General features: G+C 38.7%; 4 protein-coding genes and 1 long non-coding RNA gene across 5 annotated transcripts in view; 4 read left to right on the top strand and 1 right to left on the bottom strand.

Annotated features, from left to right (window-relative positions):
* Nucleotides 1-25: 25 nt before the first annotated feature.
* Nucleotides 26-1,084, top strand: LOC6725660 (protein BUD31 homolog). The gene is made up of 2 exons (XM_002106631.4): nucleotides 26-256; nucleotides 338-1,084. The coding sequence occupies exons 1-2, from the start codon at nucleotides 163-165 to the stop codon at nucleotides 676-678; spliced, it is 435 nt and encodes a 144-aa protein (XP_002106667.1). The 5' UTR covers nucleotides 26-162; the 3' UTR covers nucleotides 679-1,084.
* A 1,805-nt stretch (nucleotides 1,085-2,889) lies between these two features.
* On the top strand, nucleotides 2,890-3,782 carry LOC6740079 (protein sisterless A). The gene has a single exon (XM_002076927.4). The coding sequence runs from the start codon at nucleotides 3,066-3,068 to the stop codon at nucleotides 3,633-3,635; it is 570 nt and encodes a 189-aa protein (XP_002076963.1). The 5' UTR covers nucleotides 2,890-3,065; the 3' UTR covers nucleotides 3,636-3,782.
* A 1,504-nt stretch (nucleotides 3,783-5,286) lies between these two features.
* LOC120285364 lies at nucleotides 5,287-10,122 on the bottom strand. Its single transcript, XR_005544675.2, has 3 exons — nucleotides 9,868-10,122; nucleotides 9,219-9,732; nucleotides 5,287-6,854 (listed from the first exon to the last, which is right to left on the bottom strand). It is a non-coding gene; the product is annotated as an uncharacterized LOC120285364 (long non-coding RNA).
* Nucleotides 7,579-10,318, top strand: LOC6740080. The gene is made up of 2 exons (XM_016180826.3): nucleotides 7,579-8,364; nucleotides 9,229-10,318. Exons 1-2 carry the CDS (start codon nucleotides 7,625-7,627, stop codon nucleotides 10,316-10,318), a joined length of 1,830 nt encoding a protein of 609 aa, XP_016038891.1. The 5' UTR covers nucleotides 7,579-7,624.
* A 5,676-nt stretch (nucleotides 10,319-15,994) lies between these two features.
* Nucleotides 15,995-18,937, top strand: part of LOC6725659 (Kv channel-interacting protein 4) — a 77,016-nt gene continuing 74,073 nt past the window's right edge. Inside the window, exon 1 of the mRNA XM_016172741.3 lies at nucleotides 15,995-16,117. Coding sequence (XP_016038890.1) covers nucleotides 16,060-16,117 — 58 coding nt within the window. The 5' untranslated portion in view covers nucleotides 15,995-16,059. The remainder of the gene's footprint in view (nucleotides 16,118-18,937) is intronic.

Raw genomic sequence — 18,937 nt, 5'->3', positions numbered from 1 at the left:
TAGTGAGTGCTCGATAACCGTTTGATGCTGTGGACGACCCTTGTGAAAAGTGTCATCGCTAGTAGCCAGCTGTTTGTTAAATGTTCATTTTTTTTTCAAGCGAAATCAAGCATTTTTCAAAGAAATTAAACAGTTATACAGTTATTAAATTAAACATTTAAGATGCCCAAGGTTCGCCGCAGTCGCAAACCACCGCCAGACGGTTGGGAACTGATCGAACCAACTCTCGAAGAACTGGAGCAAAAAATGCGCGAAGGTAAGACAAGCGTGGCGGCGGCTTCTCCGAAAATGAAAACTTTGCTATAATCCTATACATACTATTATCCTTCTTAAACAGCCGAAACGGAACCGCACGAGGGCAAACGCATCACGGAATCCCTTTGGCCCATCTTCAAGATCCACCACCAGAAGACACGCTACATCTACGATCTATTCTATCGGCGGAAAGCCATCAGCCGGGAATTGTACGACTACTGTCTGAAGGAGAAGATCGCCGATGGCAATCTGATTGCCAAGTGGAAGAAGTCCGGATACGAGAACCTCTGCTGTCTCCGCTGCATTCAAACGAGGGACACCAATTTCGGCACGAACTGCATATGCCGGGTGCCCAAATGCAAACTGGAGGAGGGTCGCATCGTTGAGTGTGTCCACTGCGGTTGTCGCGGCTGCTCCGGTTAGATTCCATGTGGACGCATCATTGGCATCTTTATTCGACACAAATAATTCTTATAATACATAGTTCAGTAGGTTCCATTTTAGATTTCGCCTGGTTTCTTCATAGTATGTAAATACATTTAAATACAAGCCACAAATATGTTTAATTGCATGCTAAACATCTGAAAAGATGCTGCAATAAAACGATTATGTAAACGACAAGGCAACGTTAGAAAATGCGTACCGATTTGTTAACAAAATGTAGAAAGATGAAAGATATCCGCAACACCATGCAACCAGAAATTTTTTGTATTAGAATGTATAGAAAAAGTAGAAATTATGAGAAACAACTTGTAGTTTAATGAAATAAATAACGATTTTAATTTAAGAACATGTTTAAAAGCATTTAATAAATTAAATTTCCTACATATGTCGGTGTATTTACATTTACAGACAGCGAAGTTTTGAATATTATTTGAATATATTCATTTGTTATATTCTAGCCATCACAATATGTGAGTTGTGACACTTTCTGCAGTGAAATAAGCAATTTAAGTACGTCCTTCTAATGATTTCACAGCTTTCCTTTAAACGTTATCTACTATACATACATATATTTTAATTTAATGCCTTGGACAATTTATTGCTGCGCTGACATAATTCAAACTCAATGTCGCTTTCGGGGATGTGGCGGAGACTCCTTCATGTGCGTCTATTTATCGTCGCCTTGCTCCTCGATTTTCATTACTCTTTCTACGGGTATAATGCCTTTTTAATGTCCGAAAATGAAAGCCCTAGTTAGTTCAACTAAAGGCAGTTTCTTAGATATATTTGAGTATATATGTAGATATAGGAGTATATATTTCCTTGAGTCATTCAATTCAGCTAGAGTATTCCGTGCATCGGCATTCCCAACTGATTCTCGAGCTGGAAAACTGTCAGGCTTCAAGTGCTCCTGCGGAGCTTGGCTTTGCTTTCGTTTGGGTGGCCAATTGGGATTTGGTCGAAAATGATTATAAATGGTTTTTTAATTATACTTGTCTGCATATTTTCTCATTTGCCAACCAAACGCGGCGCTGTCGATTTTATTGTTCACATGGCAAATGTTTAATGCCGCAATGGAAAATGGAAAATGCGAAAAATGGAAAAATTATTGCCCGTCTGCCGCTGACAGCTTGCCCCCATCTGGCTAAAATGGGGGATTTCGAATTAAAACTGCTTTCGGTCACTAAAAATACTCAATTGTTTTGCCAATTACCCAGCGGAGTTATTTATGCCAGTTATGTAATTCGAGTGGGCACACATGTGCAACGTTGTAAATTGAAATACATGAAAGTGGAGCAAGTGGAAACTATATTTTGTTCAACAATTAACTGATTATTTAATTAGCATAAGTTGCTTGCTCATATTGTTCTATAATATGGCTAGTTAAATGCATATTAAATATTACATTACATCAGCTAGAGATAGCAACTATTTATGGATGGGATATTATTCTCAGCCAAAAAGATTTCTGGTTTAACCCTTTGAGGCTTACTAACCAGGTCGCTGAACCCCTCATCATTTCGAGGGCTGTTAAATTAATTAATAGACTAAATGCTGTGGGTTCGACGGGTTAATCCCACTACAACAAGCCGCAACTTGTTTGCCACCACGTCGAAAGTGGCTCCTTGAAATGGCTACCTGATGCGGGAAACCCACTTCCAGATGGGTTGATCCGGCGTGGACAAATAGCAACTTTAGCAGGTAGCAATGGCAATCGATATTGGTGCCTCTTATCGCAAACCGCCGCCTGATCCCCCGCTTGACATACTCGTGTTTGCCCAAGCAGGTTGATTTTCCACCATGCCCAACATTTGTTGACTCATTTCGGCTAGATAAGGCGCGAATCGGCAAACGAGCAGCCCAGCTTGACCTTGGGATTATTGTGGATTTAATGACGCCCTTATCAGTTGAATCGTATGAATCGTATCTCTTGGCTTTGAAATATCTTTTATATTATGGGGAGTATTTGCATACCGATATATGTATGTAGGTAGCCGCAGAATAAACCCACATATATTGGTTAGCACCTGATCCTTTTGTTTTTAAATTTGACCAATTATCAGGTAGACTTAGTACGTCTGCTACCCTAATCCCTTTGTTTACATATCTGCGATTCGTCGGCCAATCCGGATGCAGGTAGGCGGTGTCCAGCCAGGCGGCGAGATTGACGAAAACAAGATCATAAATCCCAGTGACCGCCATTCATGAAGGTAGTGGAACCCGCGAATAACCCATCCAGCGTCCAATGGCAGGCTACCTGCGGAAATGGTATAAAACGGGGCTGACATGTCGCCTATGGCAGCATTAGCACACGAAATCTCGACGAGAGCAGTCACAAGACCACGTCACACACCGAATAATTCACCATGGAACGGAGTCATCTTTATTTGCCCACCCTGAGCTACGCGGCCATGGGTCACGTATACGCACCGTATCACGGAAGCAGCTCACCCGCACTATCAACAGCATCGTCAACATCATCGAAGCCGGAGCAGATCGAGGAGCTGGTGTCCCAGCAGCTGCATCATCTCAAGATGCACTACGCCGACGAGGAGCAACGCTACGTGGACCAGATGCTCCTCGAGAATCCCATTGTTGTGGAACGCCGTGCACCGCCGCCGCTGAAAACGGAGCTTGCCATGGATTGCCGCGGATCGGGTTCCGGATCAGGTTCCGGTTCTGGTTCGGATGTCAAGGATGCCCAGCGCCAGAGGGCCGAGTCGTGCCGCAAATCCCGCTACAACAACAAGATCAAGAAGGCCAAGCTGCGCTTCCGGCACAAATTCGTCAGCGGGCAGCTGAAGAAGAGCGCCGTCATGTTGGACACGATGCGGGATGTGATTGCCCAGGCGGAGAGGCAGCTGCTCGAGCGGGGATTCCCCGCCGCCACCCTCGAGCGGATGCGGGCCACCTTCGGCCTGGAAATGGAGCAGTGATATCGTAGTGTAGCTATCTATCGTAGGAACGGATCCCTGACTAGTCCAGCATTAGCCATACCACTTTTTTTTCTTGTTGACTATATCTAGTATCTAGTCTAAGCATATTATTAAATTTTTAAATAAAATTAAGAATCATATTGAAAACGAATGTCTTCTTATTTGTATGAATATATATAATATATCCTATAGAGTCAAGGATATATGTTTGTCCCGGAAAACTTGTTAATTTCACTTTACATGAATTTCCCATACTTTGGATGCACTTATTCTGCATTTAACGCATCGGCAGTCTTGGGGATTCCTTCGCCTGGCCGAAGGTAATCCCATCGGAATTGGGCCAATGCAATGCACCCATTTCGACTTGGTTAAGTTCAGTTCATTTGATCCGACATGATTGCACTTCGCTTTCCCCGCTTCACGTTTTTCCCCCTTTCCATTCTTTTCCTCTTTTTTTTTTGGCTTGCGAACAATTTGCGTTGCCAAAAGCAGCAAATGCAATGGAAGTAATGGCCTTAAGAGTAGGTTTCTGTAAGAGATTGTGGCTAAATTTAGTGGGGCTACTACTGCAAATAGCAACCCACTTTCTGGTTGGTGTTTTCATTTAAGAACTGCGAACTGCACAGTCACTTGCTTTACTAAATGCTTGCCAAGGGTATGGAACTATGTATATATTATATATATACAATTCAATTTTGAACAATACATATATTTTAAAAGTCATTTTTCATAATATCTTGATGTCTGCGTAATGAAAAGCATAATTATAGATACTTCGGTTTGTTTTTAACCCCAAAAAGTTATTCTATTTCACTTCATATCTTTTCAACTAGTTGGGTATCTGTTAGTCGTTACTACTGTTCACAAATATTTTTTAATAGTACAACATTAAGAATGAATGCAGGAGCAAATAATAGGAATGTAAAGACGAGAGTATAAAACGCATTTCGCCACAATGGCCAATCGAATTTCAAGCTGATGCTCGCTCAAAAATTTCATTTTCACGTGCCAGGTTACAAATGATTTCATCGCTGCAGTTTTCCTCGGGCTTAAACCCCACTACCCCCATTTCCCTGGATTTTCCAACTCTCTGCTGCTGCTTCTTACCTACGCACGTCTCACTCTTATTCGCTCACTCAAGTGCACACAATTCAGCGACTCAACGTCATCAGTGCAGGGAAAGGTACCTCGTGTTCCTAACTGTGGTACAACATTAATTTTGGTACCTAAAGAAGATATAATGATAGCAAAGGAGTTACAACTAATTTTGAAAGTACCTATTTGGTGCCTAGTATAATATTTGGGTACAGTTACTAATGCGCTGTCCACCACTGTTTGTCATAATACTAAATGGGTGAAACTTTGCACCCACTTCACCCATCTCATTCTTCCCGCACAACTCTCTCTCTTTCACGCCCTCTTGTAAAGTGCCGGAAAAGAACTTCAATTTGATTTTATCGCTCGGCCATAAAAGCTCAGCTCGTTTGTGTTGAATGCAGTCGAAGAATTTCAGAAATGAAAAGGAAACCGGGAGTGATGAAGGCCATCCAGATGCTATGGAGAAAATGGGTAACTGCAGCTTATAGTATTACTAGAAGTAGATGGCGCTGCAAAACAGATCAGTATATCTCGTTTTCTGTAGGAAAGTATCTGAAGGAAACTACCTGAAGGAACGTATCTTAAGGAAAGTACCTGAAGGAAAGTATCTGAAGAAAAGTATCTGAAGGAACGTATCTGAAAGAAAGTATCTGAAGGAAAGTATCTGGAGGAAAGTATCTGAAGGAAAGTATCTGAAGGAACGTATCTGAAGGAAAGTATCTGAAGGAAAGAATTTGAAGAAAAGTATCTGGAGGAAAGTATCTGAAGAAAGTATCTGGAGGAAAGTATCTGAAGGAAAGTATCTGAAGGAACGTATCTGAAGAAACGTATCTGAAGGAAAGTATCTGAAGAAAAGTATCTGGAGGAAAGTATCTGAAGAAAAGTATCTGGAGGAAAATATCTGAAGAAAGTATCTGGAGGAAAGTATCTGAAGGAAAGTATCTGAAGAAACGTATCTGAAGGAAAGTATCTGAAGAAAAGTATCTGGAGGAAAGTATCTGAAGGAACGTATCTGAAGAAACGTATCTGAAGGAAAGTATCTGAAGAAAAGTATCTGGAGGAAAGTATCTGAAGGAACGTATCTGAAGAAAAGTATCTGGAGGAAAATATCTGAAGAAAAGTATCTGGAGGAAAGTATCTGAAGAAAAGTATCTGGAGGAAAATATCTGAAGAAAGTATCTGGAGGAAAGTATCTGAAGGAAAGTATCTGAAGGAACGTACCTGAAGGAACGTATTTGAAGGAAAGTATTTGAAAGTATCTAAAGGAAACTATCTAAAGGAAAGTATCTGTAAGAAAGTATCTGGAGGAAAGTATCTGAAAAAACGTATCTGAAGGAACGTATCTGAAGGAAAGTATTTGAAAGTATCTAAAGGAAAGTATCTAAAGGAAAGTATTTAAAGGAAAGTATCTGTAAGAAAGTATCTGTAGGAAAGTATCTGTAGGAAAGTATTTAAAGGAAAGTATCTGTAGAAAAGTATCTGAAGGAAAGTATCTAAAGGAAAGTATCTGAAGGAAAGTATCTGGAGGAAAGTATCTGAAGGAAAGTATTTAAAGGAAAGTATCTGATGGAAAGTATCTTTATCATCACACATCAAATAGCTTTACAAATAGCTACAAAATTGCTGCCTTCTTTTCAGCTGCTTGGTGAAAAAGTACCTAATATCTGAATCCTTTTTCCACACTTCAGAGATATTCCCACGAAACTAGCAGCTGGCGAACAGCACTGAGGAGGTCCTGGTCAAGGATGCGCCCCACCGCCCCTCGTCCATTGTCTGGTGGACGCACCTGGCACAAAGACGATAAAAAGCTTCGGCATTGTCAATGGGCATCGGCGACGCTTCGAGGGGCGAGTGGTATCCCAACAGCAGCCACCTCCATTCACTGCACGTTCCTAATGCGATGAATTGCTTTTTCAATTTTCCAATTTATTTTTCATTTTGAAAACTACACAAGGCGAAGTTTATTGATGCTCTTTGTTGCTCCGCCAGCCAGCGGTTATCGGACAGCGGGCACTCGGTGTCCATATACAAGTGCCACTGCATGAATATCAATATATATACGGCCGATTGGGGTCCTGAACAAGGAAACGGCGAGTTGAACCCAAAACTTTTTAGTGGAAGCTGAAAAAAGCAGAACAGTGGTCCATGTGATGAAAGCATTTAGTGTATAATGTTAATCTAAAATATAAACATGCATTTAGTTGGTTGGTTATCTTGGGTTATTTTGTATATATATATTATTAAAAAATCTTTTTAAAAATGCAACTTTTAATGACATTCAATACCACCGTGCAACTGTCGCGTCGCCTAGCTTGACCACCGGAAAATCTCGCTGGGGGAAAAATCGTCATCGAGTTTCCCCTCGGCTTCTTCTTTGATTTCCGCGTTCAGGTGAGTCTACTTGATTTGGCCCTGAATGAAAGAGTACAACAATGGGAATAGATGGAACAAAGGTGTTTCGATACGAAATAAAAAAATAATAATGAAGAGTTTCAGATACGAAAGGGTGAAGTTTTTAAATATCCCACAACTATCTCTCAATTATGTAAAATTTAGCTAAAATGGAGTGAGTTGCTAAAGTATAGCTAATATTAATATATAATAAGTTGAGCTCTTAAATCATCCTAAATGGTGACTCCGGGAAAGGGACCCCCTGGTAGCCAACCACTCAAATTGCAGGGTATAATAATTATGTTTGCTTAAGAGCTGGACAACCCAAAACACCTGACATAACGAGTCTCTAATTGTGCGCGAGCAAACAAACAAAATTGCAGGTGTCAAAACAGGAATTGGACGGAGTAAGTTGTGAACAGGATTCGATTGGATTGAATTGGATTGGGTTGGATACTGGCCAAGTTCTCCAGTCATTTGTGCTAACAAACCCCATACGAATGGCGGTGCTTGGATCGCTTTTCCTGCTTTTCATGCTGGACATGAAAACGCTGAACTTGACCCGGCTGGATGGACTGCTGGTGGAACCCACCAGGGATTTGGCTCAGCTGGAACTTTGGCTGCAAGCGGGTTCAGATCATCGGGACGAGGAGAATCCCTATGTCCAGTGGTTTCTGCAACGAACGGAAATTCCGCTGAGCATTGTTACCTATCAGGAGAATCGCTATTGGATGGACGATCCGTTTGGCCGAAGAAATCTAGTCCTGGTCATGAGTTTGGATCAACTTTTGACCAATCGTGGAGCGGCTGCTCCGATACAGAAAGCTGGTACTTTCTTCTACATCCTGGCAGATCAAGACAAGGACCTGTCCGCGGATGAACAACTCCGTTTGGAGGGCAGCTGTCGACAGTTGTGGACGCAGCACAAAGTCTACAATCGCTTTTTCCTAACCAGAGATGGTGTGTGGATCTATGATCCCTTCAAGCGTCGCGATTCCGCCTTCGGACGATTGGTGCGATATTACGGCTCGGAGACCCTGGATAAGCTGCTCTTCCGCGACATGGCTGGCTATCCACTGCGCATCCAGATGTTTAAGTCCGTCTACACTCGTCCGGAATTCGATAAGGAATCCGGTCTGCTAACCAGAGTCACTGGCGTGGACTTTTTGGTGGCCCAAATGCTCAGGGAGCGATTGAATTTCACCATGCTACTGCAGCAGCCGGAAAAAAATTACTTCGGGTAAGCAATTTTTGTATTATTTTTTAATTTTTTGTAGAAACCATTTAGTTAATTTTGCTAAAACTTGGCCAAAAAATATCACATATCCAAATGAATGACTGTTTTACATAGCTTATGATCCAAATAAACGATTCATATCACCATTTTGTTAATTCAAAAAAATAAAATTTTTTCAAATTTTCTGATTTTTCATAAGGGGTAACATCATAATTTTTTGCGAAAAACGGCCAAAAATTACATTTTTAACTGTGAATGCCATTAGATAGAAAATTTAATGACGAGTTTAACGAGGTATGGCATTCAGTATTTGGATTAATAACTTCATTGCTATGAACTAAAAAAGCATTATTTTTTGTTAAAAAATTGGGGATTTATTTTGTCAAAATGTTGATTTTTTCGAAGAATTCAATATGCTATTACTTGGCCAAAAATGATCATACATTCAAAAAAATTACTGTTTTATACAGCTAATGATCCATATAAACGATTCCTATATCCATTTTGTTAACTTAGAAAAAGAAATTTTTTTTCAATTTTTCGGTTTTTTTATAAGGGGTAACATCATCATTTTTTACGAAAACTGACAAAATTTTACATTTTTAACTGTGAATGCAATTTTAAAGGCAATTTTATGACGATTTCAGCAAGGTATGGCATTCCATATTTGGACAAAAATTTCCATTGCTGTGTACAAAAATCTGATTATTTTAGGCGTAAAACCCAAGTAAAGGATTTTGGCAAAAGCCTATATTTCAAAAGTATATCTTTCTGCACAAACTTATTATGCTGCATCAATGGATATACTATTAGTTTAATTCATTCGATACTAATGATATTATATGCAATTCACTTACTTCGCAACAGAGAACGCTATGCAAATGGGAGCTACAATGGCGCCATCGGTTCCATCATCAACGATGGCCTGGACATTTGCCTCACGGGATTCTTCGTCAAGGATTACCTGGTGCAGCAGTACATGGACTTCACTGTGGCCGTGTACGACGATGAGTTGTGCATATATGTGCCGAAAGCCAGTCGTATACCGCAATCGATATTGCCCATATTTGCAGTTGGCTATGATATTTGGCTGGGATTCGTGTTGACCGCCTTTGCTTGTGCTCTCATTTGGCTAACATTGCGGGTGATTAATCTGAAGCTGAGGATAGTGAGTCTGGGCAATCAGCATATTTTGGGACAGGCATTGGGCATTGTGGTGGATACTTGGGTGGTTTGGGTGCGACTCAACTTGAGTCACCTGCCAGCGAGCTATGCCGAAAGGATGTTCATTGGAACGCTGTGTCTGGTGAGCGTGATATTCGGCGCGATTTTCGAGTCCAGCTTGGCCACGGTGTATATACATCCGTTGTACTATAGGGATATAAATACCATGCAGGAGTTGGATGAAAGCGGCTTGAAGGTGGTCTACAAATACTCATCCATGGCGGATGATTTGTTCTTCAGCGAAACATCGCCATTATTCGCGAGTCTCAATAATAAACTCACCTGGAATCGAGATCTACGTGCGGATGTCATCGATGAGGTGGCCAGATTTAGGAACAAGGCTGGGGTCTCCAGATATACCTCCTTGATATTGGAATCCTCGCGGTTCACGCTGCTCAATAAGATTTGGGTGGTTCCCGAGTGCCCCAAGTACTATACCATCTCGTATGTGATGCCGAGGGATTCGCCATGGGAAGATGCTGTAAATGCGTTGCTTTTGAGATTCCTGAATGCTGGACTGATTGTCAAATGGATCCAGGACGAGAAGTCCTGGGTGGACATTAAGATGAGGTCGAGCATCCTGCAAGCCGATGCCGAATCCGAGCTTGTGAGGGTCCTAACTATTGGGGATCTGCAGTTGGCCTTCTACGTGGTCATCGGGGGTAATTTGTTGGCTTTTCTCGGTTTTCTCTCCGAGCATTTCAGGCGAAAACTGCAAAAGAAAGGGGTATAGATAAGCATTTTGTTCATAAAATGTATTTGAAATGTATCTTAAATCAATATTAAACTGTTTTCAAAGTAAGCCCAATCAAACGACAATAAAATCAACAATTTCACACATTTTGTTTGTCATTTTTTCTTTCGATATTTGCCAAAAGAAAAAAAAAAAGGAAAATTCAGCTAACATTTCATTTTCGCTTGCACCGTTTGCAAATTTCATTTTCGATAGGCCAGCGGCGAAATAGAGGCAGCAATTTTAGCACACATACAACATGCGGCACAAAAAGGGCCAAAACGGCCAACACATCGCTGATATAATTTGGCCAAGTTAACAATGATACGCTCCAGCGGCGATTGCAATTCTGGCCGAGACCAGTCACGGTTCAAATCGAATTGGCAGCCTCCAAAATGCAATTGGCGGTTCAAGGTTGTCATTTGCAATGCAAAGCGACAGTCGCAATTGGAGTTACGCGATTAAAATACCATAAATCTATTAAAAACATTTGTTTTAAATAAAAAATATTGCCCGTTGATTCTGTCTGTTTCAAATAACAAAACAAGTAATACTATAAGAAGTAATTTTCAATTTTGTGAATTTGTAAACTTCTTGGATCATTCTTAATTTCAATATCTAAATTTTATAGTTTTAAGCCATGCTTTGTATTTAAATTACTAATAAGACAAGTACACACATACCTTAATTAAATAAATATATGTATATATTATGAATTTATTATAATTTAAAGACCCTATCAACCACTGTGCTCATCTCACTCACAAACACTCCTGCACACGTCAATCGGTCGCCTGCGTAAATTTGTGTTTATTTGGCATTTCGGTTGCTGCACACGAAATGACAATTAAACAGCCGCAATGCGAGTGACAACAACAATTACAACGGCACAATAAGACATCAACACAACAACACACCACCAGTGAGCAGTTTATTTAAATATTCAAATCCGCACGGAGATGGGCGAATTCGCCGAAAGCGGCAGTCACATGAAATATGCGCGAGCTCAAGTCATCTTATCGTGACAGGAACAGCAGCGTTCAACAACAACGTTTACAACAACGCTTACAACAACGTTGTAACAACAAGGACACTCTAGCTGCAGGACAACAACGTTGTAACAACAAGGACACTCTAGCTGCAGGATGCGCCGAATGTGCCATTGATGGAATAGGGATTTCAAGCTACTTAGGTCTTCGCAGCAATACAATAATATAATATTGTGCAATTTTCATCGAGCACTAGCATTACTAGCATAACATAAATAAAAATCACAACAATGTTACCTTATTGATAAGCAAATAATGCAAGTCTGTCAAATATGTCGCCAGTTTGCTAGTTGCTAGTTTTTGCATTGTGTGGAAATTGAGTGAAAGTGACAAGTTGACAAATTCTTACATAAAATACGGCGAACGCAATTTTGAGTGCCGCTTTCCTTTCCCCCCTTCACTTCGCTGATCTAATGATGCTCAGATGTCCTGCAATTTCCCCCACATTTTCCATGTTTTCCTTTCGCTCACCTTCTGACACTTCCTCCTTGCGAGTCCCATATTGCCAGTTGACAGGACATCGTCGCTTTATTCACTTTCTTTCACTTCTTTTTGCCACATTTCAGAGCAGTGTTGTGCAAAATAAATATTCAAAAATTAACATTTTATATAGAAAAACTGCAGAATAATGATGCAGCTATTAAATAATATTTTACATAAAATAAATTCGAAAGGGTTGCAAAGAATCCTAAAAAAATGCTAGCATTGCTAGCAAAACAAGCTGATTTCTCAGCACTTTTGTAAAGTCAATTATTTGATGAGTCCCAATTCAAGAGATAGAGAGAGATGGGTAGCGTGAAGCAGAAAGAGAGGGAAGGGACTAAGCAGGACATTGCCGAAAACACGTGACGAGCATGCCAATCGCACTTCATTGACCGGTTCTCGATTTAAATATCGGCAGTGAAGAGAGCAGCAGCACTTTTCCACTGGAGAAAAGTCGAATTTGATGATCTCGTTAATGGGAAATTGAAAAGCACGTAGTTTTTGCCGCTCCGTAGTTTCGCTTAGTGGTCATTTATGGTTAATTAATGGCTTTGATTGGCTTTTAGCTTTGTGCCCAGATGTTTTATACATTTCCATAAATGTTTTTCAACACAAAGCAGCAATATTTATGACCAAAAGCGCAAAAACCAGAGACCATCAATTTTTATTACCAAAAAAAAAAAAAATAAAATAAAAAGTAAAACCGAAAAGCGAATTCCACGGAATTTTTCTTTGCACTTGCGGGCCACTTTTTGCCAACAGTGTTAATTCCTTTTGATGGACTTGTGCTTTATTGTGTTTAAAAGTTGCTCAGCGGCTCAAATTTTTATGGTTTTTGTGCATTTTTTTCTTTTTCTTAAATAAGCAATAATTTTTTTTTTAGTGTGGAATAGGGATATGGACTGTATGGACTTTCCTCACATTCGTTTGCTTTATTTTCACGAATAATGCAGCTTGGGAAAATCGAGTGAAGATGAAATTCCAGAGAGCGGCCACCCACGAAAACTGGAGTAGTGTCTGCTGCTGAAAAAATTATTCAAATTCCAGCTAAAAATAAACCCACAGACTAAAAAAAAAAAAAGAAATTGAACAAAAAATGGGGTCCATAAGGAAACGCAATGAAAACTATTTAAAACAAAACGAAAAAAATGGAAAAAAGAATCAGAATTAAAATTCAGGCACGCGCGCTCATTGAGTAAGATCCAAAATTTTTGGTTTATTTCCAACTCATAACTTTTGTTTATCTTTGGTTGCTTTTTTGGATCTGCTGCCGCTTCTTCCTAATATGTTTCTTGCTTTTCTCTCTCGCTGCCCTGCATTTTGTTTTTGTCCGCTGCCGCGTTCGGTTCCAAAAAAAACCCCAGATAAGTCTCCGAAAATCTGGAAAATCCGCGATATAAATCATGTATTTCTGATTCGCCGGCCAAGTGATAAATCTTAACTAACTAGCTTTCGAGTAAACTATTTCCTATTTTACAATACGAACAAAACAAAACAAAACCAAAGAATAACAGCAACAAAGCACTCAAAACTGGCATACAAACAAATACTGCATAGCAGGCATAAAGTGTATTTTACTTTCTATGGTTTTTCCTTTGTGATTTGCATTTTGTGTGTAAATAATATAAAATGTACATATATTGTAAACCTTAAAGAGTCATAAATTTCAACGCATTTACCCACAAATTTTTGTTATTATTGTTTTTTTGCGGTGAGTAGCTTTTCTTCCCGTTGGCTTTCTGTCTATTTTTCAGTTCGGTTTTTCATACATTATTTGTTTCGTGTTTTTATACAAAACGTACAATTTTATTACGCCCGATAGTGAAAAATTATGGCCATTTATTTCGCATGCATTTTAAAAGGATTCCAGCGATGTGAGCGAATATTTGATACCTTAAAAGCAAACAAAGATAATTTTTTTAAAATATTTTTTGCAAACAGTTTATGTATTCTTTGTTCCAAATTATTGTGCACTTCTTTTTACGATAAATTTGAATTTGTATAAATTTTTACGCTGTTTGCAGCTAGCCTTAACCACTCCTAGTTTCCAGGGTATCCCAATTATAGTGACGCCGCCAGGAGAGCACAATTTTTCAATTAGTTTATATTGAGTCGATCATGTTTTTGTGTTATTGGTTTAACTTGCTTCTGTGGCGTCAGAGATTTCGATACGAAAATTTGCCTGTCCTTGTTTATTTGATTTGTTTTTCGCCCATTTTTTTTCTTGGCCATTTCGTTGCCATTTTTAAATATCAACAGACACTATTGTGTTTAAGGAAATTATTGAATTTGCCCTGCTGGCCGAATGCGAAGGCATTTCGACACCTCGCCTGAGTGGGGGCGTGGTTACGCCCACTGGCGTTAAACTTAATTGCCAATCATAATAATTAATGCGGCAATTATTTGCGTCGAAATTATATTGGGAAATGAGATACAAAATGGTCGATTCGGCATGGGGATCTGACAAAACGATATACGTTCGATGCTATAAACATTTCAAACACTATGGGCTATATGGAATGCGATTTAACATACCATATGGTATTTATTGCGGAAGTCATATTGAGTAAATTAAACTATTATGTACAATTAATTGATTGACCACATAAAATAGTTATTTTTTCTTATAATATAAATGGCTTTAATATAATACTGTTCTTAAGTAGCAATACAATAAATTAAAAGAAATGGAAAATGCAATACACCAAATATTCCTTTAAAGTTGCTTTAAAGCTAAGTCTGGGCACACTTTTCTTTGAGTGTTGCTGAAATGCATTGTCAATTTTCAGCTTGACAAACTTCGTGCAAACTATTCACAATTTTAAAGCGGACACATGAAATGATATGACAGGTCAACAAGTTTTGGGAATTTGTTCATTATTGAAGTTCCGTAGAAAAACCAACAGACAACAACACAAACAGCTGGCGATCGACTGATGCACCTGCGAATGGAAATCCATGGAAAAGCTCGGAAAACTCACGGCACTCTCAGAACATTTTCCGCTCCGCTCTCTCTCTCTCTCTCTCTCTCTCTGTTTTCCGAGTATGTGTGTATTTCTATTGGCGAATTTCGTAGTTTTTCAATTTTCCATTTAATGTTGGCGTTGTCACAGCCTTGTCAACTGCAAATGTGAATTGATTGCGATTTTTCATATTAAACTGGGGAGGTTGGAAAATCAAGAAAAATGCTGTCAGTCTGAAGAAAATTGAATGGTATGGATTTATGATTGCTGAGAGCAGAGCATAAGTTATTGCACATGTAAAATATAAATACTTTACAAAATGAATTGTTTAAATTATTATAAGGTATTAACAGATATTATCTATGCTTTATTAAGTTATTGTATTTTTTTTATATATCGAATAGCTACTGTATCGATCATATTTGCTCTATTTTTTCTACAAATGATCTGCTTATTTGGAGTAAGTTACATTCCTGCAGTTTCCTTTTTCCTCACCACTTTTCCACTCTCATTTTCCATTTTCCAAATCGGCAATCAGCCGAGCGCATCCGAATGTGAAACCGACCGATCGCAGACTGCTCCCAGCACTTTTCCTCTCATGAGTTTTCCGCATTTTCCTTAGACGCTCTCCCACGCGAAAATTCCAGTTTGAGAGCAATTGAATGCGGGGCCAAAGCTAAATCACGAAATGGAAAGTAAAAGAAAACATTAACCGGACAGCCGTCAGCGCAAACAGACGTGATCGAAAGTCCGGGAAATCCAAAATATCCGTGCATTTTGCTGCCTTTCAAGCTATTAATTAAAAACTAAGTGCAGCTTAGAGTGAAAATTGATATTAGTAAAGAAGAAAGCAAATATAGACTAAATGCAGAATTCCAGAAGACACAGAGTGCAATTCTTCTAGCCCATCAAATTTTCCCTTTTGTCACAAAGTTTTGCGGATAGTTTTTGGCTCGGTGCTCGGTGTGTGTAATATTTACGCTACAATTTTGTTTTTTTTTTTACAATTTATTTTCTGTTTTGTATTTTGGATTTGTTTTGGTCTTGGTCTAAAATTAATTTTAGCCTTTTCCGAATGCAGTCGACTGCGGGCCAAAAAATAGAAGAGGCAACACCTGCAGTGTGCGCGCAGTGAATAATTTGTAATTATAATTTTTTTTCTTGTGTTGGATTCGAAAAGGGAGTTGCGGTCAGCACATAAAAATAATCGTATATAAACAGAAAATTCAAAAAGTGCAGAGTCGAAATGCCGGAAGTACTGGATGCCATTGAAATGGAGGCGCCATCCGATGTTGTGGACATCTGTAAGTTATTCTCAGATTTTGTATTTAAAATAAAAGGACCTTCAATTGCTCTGCCAATCGATGGGTTTCACCCTTCATAATCGTCTATTTTTATTCATTTACTTGATTTACCAAATGCAAAACAACAAAAAACGAGAGATAAACAACATTTTGGATGAGAACTCTCGCCGTCAGCGAATTTAATTTGATTTTGACCAATTGTTTTTCGTATTTGTTTGATTTTGAGTTTGCATACGAAATGTTGTGTGTTGTTTGCCCACAAAATTCAGAGGGAGGGGGGCGCAAATTCTCCGGGCTAATTTCGGTTTGTTTGTCCAGCAATTTCCACAGACCGGAATTGGATGAGGAATTCGTTTAATTTCACTTTCGCAATCCAAATGCACTGCCATCCATACTTTATACTATCGATGCTGCCTGCCAACATCAAAGCGGCTTTTCACAAACGAAGGAAAGAAAATTTATAACGAAAAGCCAAAAAGGGAAAAGAGTTTTCCTCGAAACCATGAGGAGTATGACCACCCATGGCGCCTCGAATGGCCTGCGATTCGCATTTGGAAATAGATTTGGTGGCCCCAGGAATACGGGCATCACATGGCCCCATACCAAACATAATCGCTGCTATATGGCGCGATTATCAAAACTGAATAAATAAATATAAGTTTCATGTTAATATCATCTAAAACACCTCAGCGAAACTTTTCCGACCATTAATTGGCCCAGAGCAACATGTGTTCTGGTCTTAAAAAGCTAACCAAATATTTTATTTGTGCCGAACAAAAAGGCGAACAGCAAAGGGAAACAGTTCGCTAGGGATATAAATTCAAAAGAAAAGTCACAGTACCACCCACAAGTTCGCCTTCGATATTTGGTTGTTTGGCAATCGCACTCACTTCTCTCAATTTAATTAATTAAAATAAATTATAAATATTAATAGATATTTACCATTCACTATTTTGCCGTAGGAAATGCGAAAAAATGATCAAGAACCGCTTTCGAAAATCTTTGATGTTTGAACATTTAATGACTCCTCTTCGTTTCATTCGAACGGAACCAGATTTGCTCGATCGAAAACGGAAATCGGCTTGAGGAAAAGAAAAAAAAAAAACTGAGTTTTTGGGAAAACAATTTGCCAAGTTTTTCGCATTGCGTATCCGTGTTTATTATTGTTTATTGTCTGATACTCGCGCAAAAGGGAGGAAAATGTGATATGTGAAATGTGTTCATTTAACTGTCAGACTGCGTTACCCAAAAAATTTGAATCTCAATCTCAGCCGACTGCTGTTTGATCGATTTGCAATGCTGCAGAAGGTGGAAATGGGGCCAATGACAGATGCAAAAACAAACACTGTGCTGCAGGGAAATTGTTTCCCGGAAAAAGCGTGAAAAACATAAGCTCACTGGGATTTTCCATTAAGTAAATAGATGTGCTTAAGTAATTATATATAATACTACTACATCTGCAAATAAAACATTTTAAGGACACTAATTTCTTTGCTGGTTAATGAAAATTTATACCTCTTAGCTTGTGTTTTAAATAATAAAATGAGTCATGTTAACATACATTATTATACAGACCTATAAAAGTTATGTGTATTTCTTTGATTTTCCTTGGAATGTCTTAAAATATGGCTGATCAATATTTTTTGCCCACAGAAGCCGTGAAAAACTTTATGACTTCGGAAAAGCTATGATATAAATTGAGCAAAACTTTCGCAGAATACACCGATAAAATACCCTTCGCAGGCATTGCAATTGATTGCCCTCAATGTGAATAGCATTTTGGATTGATAACCAATCGGACTGCTGGGGTCATAAATCTTGGCCAGAATTATATCCGCAAACGGAATGGCCTTCGATCGGGACAATTTACGGCTGATCGGTGTAGTTTATCCATCAAACTGCAATTCGGCCAGAAGGCTGAAAACTTGAAAGCCGTCGACCAGAAAAGCCAGCGATCTAAACAATGTCTGGAATATGTTTCCATTGCAAACGGCGATTTTGTTTAGATTGCGTCTCGTTTTCGCGTCATAAACATATTCCGCCGCCCGGCGATCTGCAAAGTTCAGTTTTTACAAGGCGGCGGATTGGGTATTTATGCATATCATTAATATAAATATTTTGGCTCTGGCTTCTCGTATGCGATTTTATGAGCTTCTGTAAGGATTGTTTTTAAATGTTTGGTTATAAAATTACTTGTTTTTCAAGCTAAATTATAACAATAATAATTTCTTTGCCCATGCACAACACACATATTTATATACACAAATCGCACTATTTACAGATTTTACGCAGGCCGCCTGGAAAATGTTTTTCCCTTGGCTAAATAAAAGAAAACTTCATATTTATTTTCAGAAACGTTTCAAATATTTTTTTGCAAACTTTTTTATGGCATCTGAAGCTTTCATACTATACTTTTGGGGTTTAGCTGACTAAATAAATATGTAAAGTGATTTCTTATTAATTTAAATGTAATTAAATAAATATTAAATATGTGTTAAATTTAAATTAAATATGTTTAAAATATTCATTTAATTTTAAATTCATATAAATTTTAAAGTATTAACTTTTACAGCCTTTTTTGAATTAATTTACAGTTTGATTTTATGCCAATACTTTTGTAAGATTGTAAATTAGCTTGAAGCTATTTGAGATATTGACAATATTCAAACTGTTAGCTTGTTTATGGTTTTCTGTCCTAGTTTTAACGATGCGCAAATTTACGATTGCCAGTGCTACGTGCCAATAATCATAATAACAATTATTCTAATTGCAATTGGCATGTGGCAGGCTCTGGATGCACAATTAACGACACTCGAAATA

Source organism: Drosophila simulans, chromosome X (genome assembly GCF_016746395.2).
Source record: "Drosophila simulans strain w501 chromosome X, Prin_Dsim_3.1, whole genome shotgun sequence".
In the NCBI taxonomy this organism is placed as follows: domain Eukaryota; kingdom Metazoa; phylum Arthropoda; class Insecta; order Diptera; family Drosophilidae; genus Drosophila; species Drosophila simulans.
This window is presented reverse-complemented; position numbering and strand designations above follow the sequence as displayed.

What these genes read in the sequence shown, in the direction of transcription:
- LOC6740080 (XM_016180826.3), top strand. Translation starts at nt 7,625, where the DNA reads ATGGCGGTGCTTGGATCGCTTTTCCTGCTTTTCATGCTGGACATGAAA. An exon ending in CCGGAAAAAAATTACTTCGG is followed by an intron (nt 8,365 to 9,228) that starts GTAAGCAATTTT and finishes ACTTCGCAACAG; the next exon opens with AGAACGCTATGCAAATGGGA.
- LOC6725660 (XM_002106631.4), top strand. Translation starts at nt 163, where the DNA reads ATGCCCAAGGTTCGCCGCAGTCGCAAACCACCGCCAGACGGTTGGGAA. An exon ending in GGAGCAAAAAATGCGCGAAG is followed by an intron (nt 257 to 337) that starts GTAAGACAAGCG and finishes CTTCTTAAACAG; the next exon opens with CCGAAACGGAACCGCACGAG.
- LOC6740079 (XM_002076927.4), top strand. Translation starts at nt 3,066, where the DNA reads ATGGAACGGAGTCATCTTTATTTGCCCACCCTGAGCTACGCGGCCATG.